General features: G+C 46.7%; 1 protein-coding gene across 2 annotated transcripts in view; it reads right to left on the reverse strand.

Moving 5' to 3' along the window:
* The window catches only part of antxr2a (ANTXR cell adhesion molecule 2a), a 62,461-nt gene that overhangs the window by 31,079 nt on the left and 14,254 nt on the right, over positions 1-17,128 (reverse strand). For both annotated transcript variants that reach the window (XM_086170061.1, XM_086170062.1), the window contains exons 11-17: positions 16,347-16,416; positions 9,563-9,641; positions 9,057-9,152; positions 4,475-4,525; positions 3,698-3,787; positions 1,318-1,488; positions 721-801 (exon numbers count right to left, since the gene is read on the reverse strand). In XM_086170061.1, coding sequence (XP_086026187.1) covers positions 721-801; positions 1,318-1,488; positions 3,698-3,787; positions 4,475-4,525; positions 9,057-9,152; positions 9,563-9,641; positions 16,347-16,416 — 638 coding nt within the window. The remainder of the gene's footprint in view (positions 1-720; positions 802-1,317; positions 1,489-3,697; positions 3,788-4,474; positions 4,526-9,056; positions 9,153-9,562; positions 9,642-16,346; positions 16,417-17,128) is intronic.

Consider the following 17,128-nt stretch of genomic DNA (forward strand, 5'->3'; position numbering starts at 1 on the left):
TCCCATTTGTCAACAACAACTTAATTTATCAACTCAGGCTTCATTCTCTACTGGTCCTGATACTGCTTCTCCTGCTCAGTCTTGCTCAGTCTGAGCCAATTGTTGGAGGCGGGGCTTAATCTGGGGGCCTTGTCACCTGTGCCGTCACGGAAATCCAGAATTCAGAATCATCAATGAACCTGCCGACTGTTTATGTACCATGAGAACCCGGGTACAAGAACATGGAGAACCCAGATGGGAGAACCTCGAGAACACAGCGAGAACCCTGTCGACCACCAGATCCAAAGCTACTCGCTCGCAACCTGAAAACGTTTCTGTATTCACAAACAGGAAAACGCCAAAAAACCTGTATCGCGTTTCCAATTAACAGTCACGACTTCCCCCCTGGGGAGGTCAAAGGTCAAAATCAACCCCTTTTGAAGATCAGAGGGTGTTTTTAATTTCTTTTCTTTTTTTTCCGTAAAACTGGATGTCATTGCCAGCCGTGTGAAAGTGTGTGTGTGTGTGTGTGTGTGTGTGTGTGTGTGTGTGTGTGTGTGACTGCAAAGCCAAGCAATGGCCTGCAGCTACCAGATCCGACTCCCTGGCGACACTTTGACTCGCTCACATCAGGCCTTTGCAAATAGAAACCCCTCCCAAAACTGAAAACAGAAGCATCGGCTTGTGCGTTTGCTGCACACACACGCACACACACACACACACAAACACACAGGTCTCTACCTTGTCTGCAGATGTGGGCCGCATGAGGGAGACTCGATCATACTGCCGGCGCATCAGAGCCCATAGAGCGTCCAGGCGACCCTGGAGTTTTAGAGCAGTCAACAAAAAGGACAGACGGGATGAGCAACAGATAAAATAAAAGATTATCAAAGCAATTGAATTTAATTTTATTTAAATTCAATTTTCAATTTTATTTATCATATTAAAATATCAAGAAAAAAAAGAAAAGCAATTGGAAATCAAAAAGAAATTCATTAAAATATCTACATAAAAAATAATAAATACAAAAAATTACAGAAGTACCTGAAGCATCAAATTATGGATTTATTTTTAAATAATTGTGATTTCCAGGCAACTATGGCCTGTTTGTGATTCATTATTTAAATAGATTTCTCAATCGTTTCACAACCAGAAGCTGTGAACAAAACAGAATTTCGAAAAGAGTCTGGATAAAACAAGTAAAAAAAAATAAAAAAAACTGAAAATAAACACATAAAGGATACTCTGGAAATTCTGGAAAAAAAATTCTGGAAATTCTAAAAAGCCAACAGACAATTTTAAAAAATCAATTCGAATTGAGTGACCCTGTAATCTCACCTTGATCGGGTCGTACCACTTGTTCTCTGGCTGCGGGGGGTTGGCGGCTGCTTTTGGCCGGGGCCGACTGTTTAAGGAAACCTCCTCTTCCTCTGGGATGGACACCACGGCGTTCTTGGCCTTCTCCAGCCGGGCCCCCTCCTCCGTGGAGCCCTTCTCCCCCCACCTCACCTGGAGGGGAAGGACAGAGGGGGGAAGCCTTGTTTTATTTGTTTATTTGTCTTTTTTTCCCGCCCAGGTGAAGAAGACTGATTCCCTGGGGGAACCTGAACGCAGCGTCACTTCTCCTTCTCCTGTGAACAGGTTGCACTCAGACTTCATCATTTTTTTACTTTTATTGTTTTTACTTAACCCTCGTGCGATCCTATCATTGTGTTTACTCCCCTTGTCCTACGGGTCAAAAATGATCCATAAGACAATCTTTGTACCCTTGTGGTGAACAGCCCACATGGAAACATAAAGAAAAAAGAAGTATCACTTTTTCTAATTATGGGGTCTCTTTAGGAAAAGTCATAAAATTTCAAGTTGGAAAACAATAGGTTGAGGTGACCAGCTAAACATGGTAGTGGGTCATTTTTGACCCGCAAGACAACACAAGGGTTAAATTGTTTCTTTTTAAATCTGTATATGACTATCTCCACACAACATCCTTGAGAGCCTAGTAAGGCACCTTAAATAAAATGTACTATTATCCTCATTATTATCATTATTATCTTTATTATTTTTTTCATTACTATTTTCATTATTAATGTTTACATAATTTCTATTAAATTTTCATGCCCTTTCTGCCTTATTTTGGCATGAAAGGGTTAAAGAACCTCGGCCAGTTCCATATCCACCAGAGGCCAAAATGTCCACAACACCTGTGTGTGTGTGTGTGTGTGTGTGTGTGTGTGTGTGTGTGTGTGTGTGTGTGTTAGTTAAGCTGTTGTGCTTGGAAATGAATTCATCACATCTCTTTTGAGGAGATGAAAAAAAAAAACAAAAAGCTGGTCACATGACTGAGGAGAGGCGATTAATTAGCAACACAAGCTGTAGGTTAAGCCGTGACAATATATAGAACTCCCCCACTCCCTTCACACACGCACACACACACACATGGCCACGTCACCATGACAACCAGTCTGTGATGAATCAAAAGATACGCTGTCACCACAAAACACCTTTCAACTACTGGCTTCGGGGAGTTGGGACCCCCCCGCTCCCCTGCACCCCCTCCTCCAACCAAGGATGCTGGGAAATCCCAGCAGAGGGTGGGGGTCCTTGAAGTGGGCGTAGGTGGGGGAAGGCTAAGCGATGTAAAACCTGGATTCCCTCAGGAGGATGTGGCGGGAGGTTGGGGAGTGTCAGGCTGACAGCGTCTCCATCCTTCATCCCTGGCGACGACTTGATCGGCATGGCGACGGGGGCGCTACCTGTCACGGTCGGGGGCTGTCAGCGGGCTGACGGGGACGCCGCTCCGACGAGCCGTCCAGCTAAAAAACTGGACGTCAGCGTTTTTTTTTACCCCCCCGACCCGTTGCAGCTGTCAGAACCCCGCCGACGCACCCCCCTTCCCGTCACGTATCCCTCCGCTGGGTTTTTCCACTGCCGCCGCCACCCAAACCCTTCCCCTCGGCTAGATCTTCCCCTGCGTGCCAAGGTGTGACTGGACCTTCTTTTACATGGCAGTTGTAATCTGATTACAATGCGGCCTCATTGTTCCGATCTAATCAATGCTCTCTCACCTCTTGGCGGCCATATTGTGAAGATCGCTTCTCCTGTTTGATTGCTCCCCCCCCCCCCCTCCCCGAAGCAATGGCCCCTACCTGCTCGCCATCGCCATGACGATTTCTTTCGGACCCCCACCCCATTGGTCGGTATCAATGGTGCCCTCCGGAGACGGCCATACCATAACGTAAATGTGGCACGGCGTAACAGGAACTTTGCGTTCTTTGCCGCCGCAGACACTCCAGTTTTGAAAACAGACTCCTTCCCAAATAAACCGGTTTCACAAAACACAATTTTGAGCACAAAAAAGAATTAGTACATGAAGTAAAAGTTGGTTTAGGAACAACCTGACCGCTAACAGGCTGCTAACTGAGCCTGGAATACGAAGCAGTCATCAGCGTAGAGAATGACTTTTCTGGACTAGAACGGCTTAAAACGGCAAAGACAGCTCTTACTTTGGGGAATTCTGGACAGACCAGTCCAAAGTTTGTAAGTTTATGGAGATTTAGGAAGGAATTAAATTTACGATCCATCAGGAGAAGGATGGACAGATGAGTTGACAACAGAGGAGAGGTTCTCTTGTGGAAATAGGTGCGATACGGTAACGAGTCTTGGACGCTAACCGGCCCGGACTTCGGTACTGCATCGGAACTGAAGGTTGAATTCTCACCTCCATGCGCTTGATCCCTCCTGCTCCTCGTCCTCCGTAGTAAGAGGCGTCCACTGTCGGCCATTTCTTCTTGGCCAGTGGCTCGGGCTCCTGTGTGGAAAAACAAAAAAAAAATTCAGTCGTGATTCATGTGTCCCTTCAGACGAAGGTTATTTTCTGCTGCATCTCGTTTCTGATTGGAGGTGAGAATCTTCTCTGTCCGACGGCCGTCCAAGTCTCGGTCTGCTGCCCGAGACCTGGCCGGTCCTCCAGAATTTCAAGGATTTCCAAAAAGGTGAAAAAAAAATCCGCAATTACTGGATATCCCTAAATGATCTCCATGTGTGCCATCAAATTGTCTGCAGATGAAGCTGGATGTGATGTTATTACTGTGTTATTCATCAAGTAAAAGCCTTGTCGTGTCCAGGAAACCAGAAATGGAACGTTAGAACCGTTGAAATAGGATCATTTCATCATTTAATCATATAATCCGGCAGTTAATCTTCATTTCAGGGAACTATTTTTTACAAATCTTGCAAGATTGCACTTCTTTGAAACAGAAGATGGTAATAAATGGTTTATTAACAACTTTTAGGAGGTAGGTATAGAGTGGAAAGTTGTGAGTCATCCCCCTGCTGGCGGTTAGAAGAGCGGGTTTCTAAAATCAAAAATCTGACAGAAAAAAAAGCACCCCTGCAAACAAAAGCAGTCTTTGGCATTGTTTCAATAGAAAAACTCTTGTTTCTGAGGATATGTCACCCGATGTGAGTAAGGTGACGGCGGCGGCGTGATACTCACAGGCGGCGGAGGCCGGGAAGGCGGTGGCGGCGGCGGCGGGTCTTTGATGACCTGGAAAAACAAGACGAAGAAGTCAGCAGCTAGTCCGTCATTGGGGGGGGGGGTTCGGGATGGGATGCTCAGACCCTGTCAGGATGACGATGACGGCGGTGATGTGTGACAGGCGGCCTAGTCACAGAACCTCGCTGACTACAAGGGTTCTGCTTGTAAACCAACACCAGAGACCCCCGCTGCAAAATAAAAAGCTGAAAACCTACTTGTTGACAACGTTGGGGGAGGGGGAGGGGGTCTTCAGGGCAAGCGCCGCTTCCCGTTTAGCTCGAAATTAATTGGATGGGGTTCAGCGGTCCTGAGAAATCCCCCCAATCAGAAAGTCCTAAGGAGTTAATTAGCTCCGATGAGATGCAGAGCAGGAGGAGGAGGAGGAAGAAGAGGGTCAGGGGATGCTCCGAGCTTCTGCATGGGTGGGTGGGAGGTGCGCACACACACACACACACACACACACACAATTCCAACAGAGGGGGGGGGTCACCTCTCCTGCTTTTTTTTTTTTTTCTTTGAAAACACCAAGAGATGCAGCGGGCCCCGCTGAGCCACTGCATTGCATTTTAAAGAACCCGCCTGGGAGGAAGGACAGGCATAAATATGCTTTACTGTTTGTCTCATACTCAATTGTGTTTTTAAAAACATGCATGGGGAATTTCTTTAAAAATTGCAATTTATAGCATGTTGTTTTACTAACACAACACATACTGGGTTGATGACCGAAAGAGATTGCTTGCGTTAACTTTGGCTTCCCGCTAGCATTAGCTTTCGGTACGGTATATGGCATTAATGCTTATAGGAGCAAATTCTACACCAAGAGAAAAAAAGTGACTGATGCTAAGCTACACAGCTTCTCGTATTATTAGATCTTTATTCTTTATTTCTTTTTTTTTTAAATACCTTCTTAATTCTGCGACGTACAAACCAAGCTACTTCAGAAGTATGACTCCAGCTTAGGGTTCCACAGGGTTCTGTCCTCGGGCACCTGTTGTTCTCCATGTTTACCACAATGTTTTTCCTGGTCATAATTACAACTCCATCCACCTCAGCCCTCCACACACACACACACACACACACACACACACACACACAACCTTTTTTTTTGTGTGTGTGTGGGGGGGGGGGGTTATAAGGCACCCGTATATGTTCTTAGTTATGCAGTTCCTTGAAGTACTTCCATAGTACTGTACAACAGGACGGATTTTTTTTTTTCCCAGAAATACAAATCAAAAGCACACACGTCTCGTCCGCTGTGGATCAGGGTCGTCCATCACTCCCTAACCTCTGGCAGCTTTGGAAAGAGGAAAAAGTAAAGAAAGTGGTGTTTTCTCCTGCTCCTGTTACCCTGGAGATCCTGCCGTCTGACTAATCTGACTTCATTCTGCCTCTACAGCTGGCCAACCACTGTTTATTACACTGTAATAAACAGCGTTATTACTAATGAATAAACATTTCAAAATTTTTCTGTGACACACGGTCGATGGGGCGAAAACGAAACATCCGGGGGGTTGGTCCCAGCAAACGGCCCAAGTCGCCGGAGACAGATCCTGCAATGGTGTTGTGAATTTACTAAATCGCCTTTTCGGAGGGAGGATGGGGAAAAAAAAAAAGGAAAAATGTAATTATGGTGTATCATGAATCCCAGCATCTGTTTCAGCCGCCGCTAGACGTGGAGATCCCCCCCCCCTCCCCCCAACGCCCCACCCTCCACCTGCATTTGTTGTCATTAGAATAATGAGAAAGTAATCAATTAGGGTTAATTAATTTCACTCCAACACACAGCCGGCCCTCGGCTCGCCGGTGACCAGGATGTCGGCCGCACCTCCTCCCTCCTCCCGCCAGATTAAACACCCCGGAATTACGCGGCACATTTTGCCCGCGTGCTGACGGGACGGGGAGGGGGGGTTGCCGCGACTACCTTGACGGACAGATGCGCAGAGGAAGGGCGTCCAGCAGCGCCGTCGGGGGAAAAAAAAAAAAACAAAACAAGACTCGCTCGGACTGCGCCATCTGACACGGGCCGGGGGGGGAGGGGGGGGGTCCCCATATGGCCTCGTCCGTGACCGTGCCACCAACTGGGACCCGGTAATCTGCAGCGGCGCGACGTCAAGCTGTTTTTCGGGGAGGATTAACGTCACGCCACCATGGAAGGTTGATGATTTGGGTTTTTTTTTGTTTGTTTGTTTTTATCAAATGTGCTTCCGGCGACGGAACACAAAAAAAAAAAAAAGGAGAGAGGAAGCTCTTATTTTGAAATTGAAATCTTGGGATGGAAAAATAAATCCCCGCGATGACGTGTGAAGGAGAGAGTGAATGGTTAGATGGCATGTGAATGATGGGGTGAACGGTGACCCCTAAAAGGAACAGCAGAAGTCTATATGGGACGTGAATGGTCGTATAGCTCTATATCAGTGGTTCTTAACCTGGGTTCGATCGAACCCCAGGGGTTCGGTGAGTCAGTCTCAGGGGTTCGGCGGAGGTCAAGACACACATTGGTGATGACATCACTGGCTGCAGGTGATCACGCTACATAGCTTGGCCTATCCGTGCTGCAGGGATTTTGGCGCGCTCAGTTGTAGTAAATTGTGACAGTCGTGATGGTACGTCATGTGATTTCTTTCTTAATATTTTAATCCCTTCATACTAATTATGTCGGGCAAAAAAAGAAAGCGGTCGGAAGAACACGTACAATACGGATTCACATGTATGACGGAACGTGATTGGAATCGATGTCCTAACTGCATGATTTGCAAAGACAAGATGAGCAATTCTAGTCCAGCACCGGCAAAACTAAGGGAAGGCTTCCTTCAGCTGCATGGAGATGGGAACTACAAGAACATAGCGATTGCTGAATTCAAGGTGAAGGGAGCCAGATTTGATGAAAAGGCTACTCTGCCTGTTCTTTGTACCCATCAACGAAAGGATCGTCGATCCAATAAAGAAGGGTTCGGTGAATGCGCATGTAAAACAGGTGGGGTTCAGTACCTCCAACAAGGTTAAGAGCCACTGCTCTATATGAATGGTTCGATGTCTCTATATGATCTGTCAATGACAGAGTGAATGTCATTATATTTTGTGCGAATTGTTGTCTGTCGATGACGTGTGAGTGACAGTGAATGGTCGTTCTATGAGAGGGTGAATGGTTGTCTGTCTGTAAAAGGGTTCCGGTGTGCACCCGCCCGTCGACCCATGACAGCTGTGATAGGCTCCGGGAATAAAAGGATCCGGTCTGTCACATGCCTTCGTCCGGGACGAAGCGGCGGCGGCGGCAGAGGGAAGCGGCGCCGATCCCTCGGCTAGGGAGGGAGAGACAGTCCTGCGAGTGTGTGAGTGTGAACGTGTGTGTGCACGTTGCAAACTGGCAGACTGGGGGGTTTAAATATTAACAAGCCCCCCCCCCCTTTGCGGCGTGCCCTGGTGGAGGGCAGCGGTGGTGGCGGCGGCAGCGGCTCCTCTGCGCCCGGACCGCCGTCTGCAGCCAGACTCGCTGCAGGGCCTTTGCATTTTAATGCCTTTGTTGGTTTTCCAAAATATGCTTCCATCTCGTCCTGGACGGCGTCCCCTCAGGTCTGCCGGGTCCAGGTGACGTCCGGCCCGGAGGGGGTGAAGTGGGAGAGGGGGGGTCATCTGCCTTCGTCAGATCTCGGCAGGAGCAATGACAACAAAAAAAAGATGAAAAAAAATGCGGAAAAAAGAGGGAGCGCGCCATCTGTGTCCTCTCTCTCTGTCTCTCTTTCTCTGTCTCTGTCTCTCTCTCTCACCTCCCGTCACCTCCATCTCACTACCATAGTTTCTCTCTCCCATTCTTTCTCCCTCTCTCTCTGCCTCTGAATTGTACAAACAGGTGTGGATACTGTATATGTGTGTTTGTGTTTGAGTGTGTGTGTGTGTGTGTGTTCAGATATTTCTCCTTCATCAGACCGCCCAGAGATATAATCCCGATCCATAACCGATCGATTTGTTCGGGACTGACAGTTAGGCTTCTTGATGCTAATGCTAATGCTAATATGTTTTCAAATTTACTATAACTTATTTGACTTTCCGATCCGCAGCGGGACAGGAGTACCACGTCACCAGCGCATATGTGTGTGTGCATGCGTGTGTGCGCACGTGTAGGCGCGTGCATGTGAATAAACAGTCTGTCTGACAGGATTAGCATTGGTAGCTTATTCTGTTTTTACCAAAACACGCTAAGAAGCGGTGGGAGGGGGCAAACACCGGGGGTCATAATCCCGCCGGGAAAATTGTCCAGCTCTCAATCAAAGCCAGATTCACACACACACACACACACACACACACACACATACGCGGTTTCCCCAGCGACGATGTGCTGCCCTCAGTGCTCTGATAGGATCTCCTCAAACACGTAATGGTTTCCTCAATGCCTCAAAGTACTTCTGCTAGCAAGGAAGTGAAGCTGTGATAACACATCTGAGAGTTTAGCCACTCCGGGACGCCCCACCCACTTGGGGGGCCGGGGCCGGGGCCGGGGCCGGGGCCGGGGCCGGGGCCGGGGTTGGGTGGGGGAGTCACTCACCACGGTGCAGCAGAGAGGCCAGAACCACCACATCAGCGCCAGGGCCACCAGAGCCAGAAGAACCAGGAAGACAATGGCTACCACCAGGCCGTCCGACTGCACAGGAGCGCACACACACACACACACACACACACACACGGTTACACCACCTGGCAATGGATCAGTGGGGTTTCCACGGCAGCGGGATAATCCGAGTAAATAAACTCACTGGAGAACATCAGTATGGACGTTAAAGTACTTGGACTGTAAAATGGCCCTTTTTGACGATTTACATTAAAACAAGCGCATTTCTTGCTTCTGTTGGTGCAGTTTTTATGGTTTATCATCCGCTTGACATGACTTTTTTTTGCTTATTTCTCACCTTCCCGTCATAACAGGAAGCAGCAAGCTTCAGCAAGGCATGAGATGAATTTTATGAAAAACTTCAAATACTGTAATAACAATGTAATATCACTGTAATGACAACAATACAGTAATAGATGCCAGTGCAGGCGGTGCTGACTCACACAGGTGGTGGCGGTGATGGTGTAGGCCCGGGAGATGAAGGACTTGCCGTTGTTCAGGCTGATCAAGACGTCCATCGTCCTGTTAAAGACGGCATAGGTTAGTAGTTGTGAGGATGGTAGCTTCAAACTTACGGCCGTCTATTGTGAGAATGCGAGACGGAGGCGTCTCCCGGACGGCTATAACAAGTGAACGCCCCTGACTCACTTTAAGGGGGCGAGGGGGTTAAGATGGAGGGCGCAGGAGTCGTAATGGGCGCAATTAAAACACTAATGATGAACGGCACCGCAATTTCCATATGTCGACGACGCCCGATCCAATTACCGCCGCATTAATGAGAATCCAGGAGACGGAACAGGAGAGAAGCTCGCGGGGAGGATGAGGACGGGGGGCCGCCGAGCGAGCGAGCGGATGGCGGCCGGGTTGGGTGGATGGCGGTTTAGGGGTAGAGGGTGGCGGGCTGCGGCGGCGGCGGAATAATAAGAGAGAAGGTCTCTTTGCAGGAGATTCAGCCCTGAGGCTGAGCCCTGGGCCCAGTCCTCCCGCCGCGGCCTGCCAACGCGCACAGTGTCCTTTACTGGGAGGCCCCGCTGGAATAACCCAGGCCTTCACACACAAACACACACACACATACACACACAGCGCCTGACCCTCACATTTTTATCCTCCACTTTTCTGATAATCATAGCCAAACAATATACAAACACCCACACACATATATACATATATATATACATACATATATATACACACACACACACACACACACACACACACACACACATATATATATATATATATATATGAAAATATCGTCACCCTCTTAAAATAATTGCCTCAGTCATTTGTTCAGATTTTTCAGGAAACACAAAAAAACTGACCCAGTTGACACACTCTTGACATAGGGGTACTAAAGGGGTAGAATGGCACAATCTGTTTAACTGAGGCAATTTTGCCAGAGGGGGTCAGCAAGATGAGGAGATGATTCAGGCAAAAAAAAAAAAAAAAAAACATTTTTGTAAAAAAATTGACTTGGGCAATTATTTTAAGAGAGTGACGATATGTACTGTGCATATACTACCTAAAATAGCAGTAGTGTAATATAGTATAGCACACTATATTATGTGTGTGTGTGTACATACAAAAAAATTAAAGAATTGAGATGAAAAGTGGTGAAATGAGTGGGAATCATGAGTTAATAATAACAATAATAATGATAATAATAATAATATACCAAAACCTCCTGACCCTCAGCAGAGCAGGAGGAGGAGGTAAGAGAAGTTGATGAGGAGAAGGAAGAGCGAGGAGCTTTGAGGAGGTGTCATCTGGAACGGTAGTGGGCCTACAGCCTCTCTGCATGTTAACAAGGGGCTTGGGAAGTGTGTGCACGTGTGTGTGTGTGTGTGTGTGTGTGTAGAGGGTCCAGCTGACACCCCTCGTCCTGATTGGTTACGCTGCTAATCAGCCGGACCCCCCCGACACATTCACTGACATAACTGGACTCCCTGATGGAGCCCCCCACCCCACTCCTAACACCCGCATCATTTCCTGCAGACAGACAGCATACACAGAACCCTGAGGAGGACCCGGCCCGTTCAGATCCACCAGGTCTTCCTCCCGCTGTCTAAAAACAGGCAGCGGCTTCACTGTACACTCCAAACTATCCATACGTGTGATTTTAACCATGAATACCCCCATATGATTGACACCTGACCGATGATTGACAGCTGGCCCCCTCCAGGGTAAACCCCGCCTCTCACCCTCCCAAGGTGGCCACACATCTCTCCCTCACACGCCTCTCCTGAAGTGGATTTTAAGTATTTTTCGTGCAGATGTAACTTTCTGTGCTGTAAAAACATTGTGATAACACTGTATAACCCATAACCCGATAATAAGTGCAACAAGTTATAGTTGTGTTAACACCCAGAGGAGCATATTTGACGTCCATTTACTACCGAAACTGTTCATTGACTCATGAACTCACACAAAGCCGAGCTGGAAACCACCCAGACTTTTTTTTTTTTTTTTTTTAAATATCGCGAGCAACTTTGAAAAAAGGAGACATTGTTAATAATTTAAAGCGCAGCTCGCTGTCACCGCTGAGTGGCAGCCGCGGCGAGCTCCGCAGCTGCTCGGTGGCGGCGTTTGAATAAACGGGGGGGGACTGCCGGCGGGCGGAGGTGATCAGTCGGCGCCGTGCCCGAGTGTGACACCGGGGCTCCGTGGGGACGGCGGTTGAAAAGTTTTCAAAAAATAAAAACCGCAAGAGGAGTGTAACAGGAAGTAGAACCCCCGGCGTGACGCTAAGCCCCGGTGATGCGGCGCAGCTGGACCGGACGACAGCGCTGACACTAATGGCTTTCAAAGTTCCCTTAAAGACGCCGAACCGGACTGAATAATTGACAGCGGAGCATATGCGAGGCCTGTCAGGAGGCATCACTCCTCCGGCGGAACTTCCTCTCAAAGTCTGACGGAGTCACGGATCCGGCGTTTCGGAGAGGGCGGCGGGAAAACATGGCGAGCCGAAATGTCCTCTCTGGATCGGAGTCTCCAAAGCCGGTATCCGAATGGCCCGGATCCTCCAAGGACAGAACCCATAGCCTTATAATCCTTTATTGTTTCTTGCGCTCTGAAGCAATTTGTCCATTCCCTGCTAAGCTTTGTGCTAAGCTACATGTTGAACTTCTTGCTAAACTTCATGCCACCAACATTCTGGCAATTTCCGCCCAATATGAAGAAATTCAATGGAAAATTGTTTTCGTTCCAAGTATCAGTTAATTTCTTTTAATTTTTTTGCTAATTGTTTTTGGTACATTTCTTTATTTACTTAATTCTTTTCTTGCAGATTTTTTTTTTACCCAATTTCTTTCTGAATATTCAGGTATCCTATATCTCAAATAGGAAGTGAATTCATGTTCTGGAAAATTTTAAATTGAAGACCCTTAGTGGAGGAAGGCTGACAGTTACCATAGGCTACCAGTCCTTGTGCAAAGTATTATTGTCTTATAAACAACATTAATGATCGACTATTTGTCCATCCTGATGGCTCGAAAGCAAGTCTTTGATTTATCTTATTTTTCTGTCATTCTTAACATTACGCCTAAGCGCTGAGAAATTAAATCTTAATCTTCATCTTATAGAATCTTTTTCACTAATTTTTTTTATGATTTTTTTTACAACATTTCTTGATGACATTCTGATCATTTCTTGTTCGTGTAAAATTTTTTCAAAAACTTGGAATAACTTGGTTTGCCTGCTTTTGTTGTTAAAATATATAAAAAAAGATATGTATTTGAAAAATAATTTATATTTGTATATATGTATATATGTCTAAGCATATGCTTATATGCTCAGACATTAAAAGATACGTTAATAAACTCCATGTGTTTCCTCTACTGTCTACTGGTACAACTCATTTGTATATTAGTTTTGCCCTGTATATTTATGTTATGTTTTGCTCATTTGGGGCTTCACCACCACCCAGGTGTTGGTGAAGCAACATGGCTGCCGATCAAACACCAGGAAGTGAAAGTCTTCATACCCCCACAGGAGCAGATGGGGCACCGCCGCTGCCCCCGGCTGCCCCGGGGACCTCCTATTTAATTATTGACCGGCTCCTCTCCTGTACGGCTCTTCTTTAGCCCTGCGCCCTTATTGTGAAAACACCAGGTGAGGACATCCTGCGGCAGAAGAGCCGCCACTTAACCTCTCCGTTGGCGCCCCAGCAGGGTCTCTCTTATCTGGGGTAGGGGCAGGGCTGTCGCAGCTGTCGCTGCAGATGATGCCGACGACCGAGTTGAGGACGGCGCAATTCCTGGACATCCACTGAGGCTTGGCGGGAGCAGCTGGAAGCGGATCTGGAGTATGTTCCTGAGTTTGGGGTGCTCACCATGGTGGAGGAGGAAGGGGAGGAGAAGATCTCACGTTGGAGAAGAACAAGGGTTGGGGGGGTTGCAATGTGAAAAGAAGCACCAAGGAGAATTGGATTCATCTCCAGATGAGTGCAGTCGTGTTAAGCGGCGGCGGACAGATGGACGGAGACAAATGTTCCCAGGCTTCCGGCGTTTTTCCACGCAAGTTGTCCCGGGCGCCGGATGGTTGGGGGGGCATCAGCGGAGCGCCGTGAATTATTTAAATGGGAAGCGGCGGAAAAGGGAACGGCCGCATCTGTCGCACAACCTTTTAAAGCCCCTCCAGCAGATGTGTTTACTCAGCGCCTGTAGCTGCAAACTGCTTAATGGGCCACCGTGGTGGCCAGGAGTTAATTAAGCAGGCCACTTGCAAATGGATGCAGGTACTATCAGGGTGTAGCTTGTGCTATCTGGGTATAGGCAGTACTGTAAGCCATCAGAGCACAGCAGGTACCATCAAGATTGGGCTAGACAGCTTTAGCCATCAGTAAATGGCAGATGTGGTTAGGCTGAAGCCGTTAGAGACAAGGTGAAGCAGGTACTATGAACGTGAAGCACATACCATCAGGGCACAGCAGGTTCAGTCAGAGTGAGGTAGCCACTCTTTAGGTTGTAGTAGATACCATCAACAGCCTGGGCACATCAGGTCCAGTCAAATACCATCAAGGTAAAGCATGTAGCGTCAAGATGCAGCAGGGGCCATCAGGATGCAGCAAGTTCCCTCAGAATGAAGCAGGTACAATCAGGGTGAAGCAGGAATCCTCAAGGTGAAACAGGTACCATCAGAGTGAAACGCAGTCAAGATTTTGGTAGATACCTTCAACAATCAGGGTGTAGCAGGTACCGTGACAGCAAACTAGGTACCAACAAGGGTTGTGGTAGTTTTCATCATCAATCAGGGGGAGGCATGTACAGTCAAGAACACTCAAGGTGAAGAAGGTATAGTCAAAATGCAGCAGGTAACCTCAGATTGCAGCAGGTACCCTCAAGGTAAACCAGGTACCATCATGCTAAAGCAGCTAGTATCAAAGTTGTGATAGATACCATCAACCATCAGGGTGCAGCAGGTACAGTCAAGAACCATCAAGGTGAAGAAGGTATAGTCAAGATGCAGCAGGTAGCATCAGGGGGAAACAGGTACGACCAGGGTTGTGCTACACACCATCGACCATCTGGGTGCATTAGATACAGTCAAGTACCATTAACATGTACTGTCAAGGAGCAACAGGTACCAAAAGGATGAAGCGGATACTGTCAAGAACCATCAAGGCAAAGCACATATCATCAAGATTAAGCCGGTACAGCAAAGGTTGTAGTAGATACCATTAACCACCAGGGCACAGGGTACAGGAGATACAGTCAAGTACCCTGAAGGTGAAGAATGTGTTATCAGGGCAACCAGGTAGCATTAATGTTGTGGTAAAAACCATTTAACCTCAGAGCGCAGCAGGCACAGTCAAGTAGCATCTATGCAAACCATGTGCTATCAAGAAGCAGAAGGTGCCCTCAGGGTGAAGCGGGTACCAATCAGGGTTGTGGTAGATACCCTAAACCATCAGGATGAAGCAGGTACAGTCAAGCAGCATCCGTCGAGGTTGTGGTAGATACTATCTCCCATCAGGGCGCAGACACTACTCACATACCATCAGAGCAAAGCAGGTGTCTTTAAGGTGAAGGTCCCAAAATTCAAGTCAGACGCTATTAATTTTCCAGACAGTTCTCTAACTGTCTTAATCATTATTTTCCATTTTTGTGAATTTCTTGATTTCGCCAATATTCAGATCAGGTGTTGTTGAAATTAGTGGTTAAATTACCTGGAAATCGATCTATTTATGTGTTTGTTATCTTTGTTGTTTTTTGTTTTCAGATTTTTCATCATATTTTACCCAAATTTTTAAGGGAAACTCTGGCTCAGTTTTTTCATTTTCAGCCAGCTTGTTTTCAGACAAAAGCCCAGAATTTTTGTTTTTCATCTAAATCACCAGCTTTCAGGAAATGTTTAGCTCAGACTCTAGAACTCCAGCCTTCTCCTTCTCGACCCCCTCCATCACCTTTCTCCGCTCGTCGGTGGCGCCGTTTGGCCCCCGGGCTCTGCAGAGGCCAGGATTACCTGAGGTGAGGTGGGACCTGACATCGCCACCACCATCGCAGCAGCAATGCGATGCGTAATCCCTTTTAGGGCTCAGAGACGTCCTGAGGCTCACAATCATACATTTTTGATTGGATTGCCGTTGGCGAGGACATTAAAATCTGTTGTTCCATCTAAAACGCCCCGCCGATCATCTGTTATGTTTTGGGATTAACAGAGATGACGTTAAACTGGGAACGGTGGCGGAGATGGCAGCGGCCGGGAATTCGGCTGTAATTTCTGCTGTCAGGTGACGTTACAAGTTGTTTACATCCTCGCCCAACAACCAAACACCTCGGCTGCCAGTTTATAGATTCAAAATATCTGTATACTTTAAAAAAGTGAAGTGAGGGAACGGTACCCGTGAGAAGAGCTGCTTGCCAAAACAAAAGCTTCACGGAATAAATAAAGAGACGGAGGTGACAGAAAACCAGAGGATGGCTGAAGGGGAGGGTTGATGAAGACCTGGAAGTCCTAATATTGTCACTGTGTGTGTGTGTGTGTGTGTGTGTGTGTGTGTGTGTGTGTGCGCGCTCCTCAATTTCTAGAAACAGCTTAATAAAAACAGCTTTATCAACACAATAATTCTTTTTAGAATTGGATTAAATTAAGATTATAGTTTTAAAAAAAAAATCTATTTTCCCCCTAAATAATGGATTTTCAATCTCAGGATGAGACCTTCTTTGAGACACACACACAAGAACACACACATACTTCTTGTCCACACAAGCATCACGGTTCACTTACTCTCCAACTTCCATCAGCATGGGCGCAGGGCAAAGCATGTAGTTGTTCTGTATGACGCTCGGCTTTTGGTCTGTGGAAACCAGGACACAATTAATTATCATAAAAATACGAAGACAAGCAACAATATGCAGAACTGATGTTAAGTTTAAGAAAAAATGATTCCATGATGTTTTTGACTCCAGTTCCCAGCTATTTTTCCAAATAAGATAAGATGACGCCTATGATGTGACCATATTAGATGTTCCAGAGTCAACCTGAAGAGCTGAAGGTCGGTTTGTTTAAATTTGAACAGAAGTAGCTCACTTTGCGGAAAATAAAACACTACATCTGTGTGAGTTTGGTAGCGATTAGCCTGAGCCTCGATATCAACATTTGCAGCTGCCAGACAGTATGAAGACGCCAATGTAGCTCATGTATACTTGCAAACAGAGTTAGCTTCAAGTTTTAGCTTCAACTCTGTAGTCTGATTCAAGGGTTAGCATTAGCCTCATAGGCACGCTCCGTCAACATGTTCTAAGAACTATCATATAGTTAGCAGTGCCTTAGGTTTATTTAGTTTTATCCAGCTACCAACAGGCACTGTGTCCCTTTTTTATGAAACTGATTTAAAAATAAGACAGAAGTGGATGCAAGAATATCTATCTTTGAGCTTAGCTTGGCTTTCTACTGTAATCAAACAAAAAGAAAAAAAATAAATTCCACATTTTGATCATAACACTGTGGAGCTTCTGCTGCCGTCTAACAATAACCCATCACTGTGTGTGTTCATGTGCACACTCGGG

This window comes from Fistularia commersonii, chromosome 22 (assembly GCF_037954325.1).
Source record: "Fistularia commersonii isolate RoL2024-O1a breed Wild chromosome 22, RoL_Fcom_v1.0, whole genome shotgun sequence".
Lineage (NCBI taxonomy): Eukaryota > Metazoa > Chordata > Actinopteri > Syngnathiformes > Fistulariidae > Fistularia > Fistularia commersonii.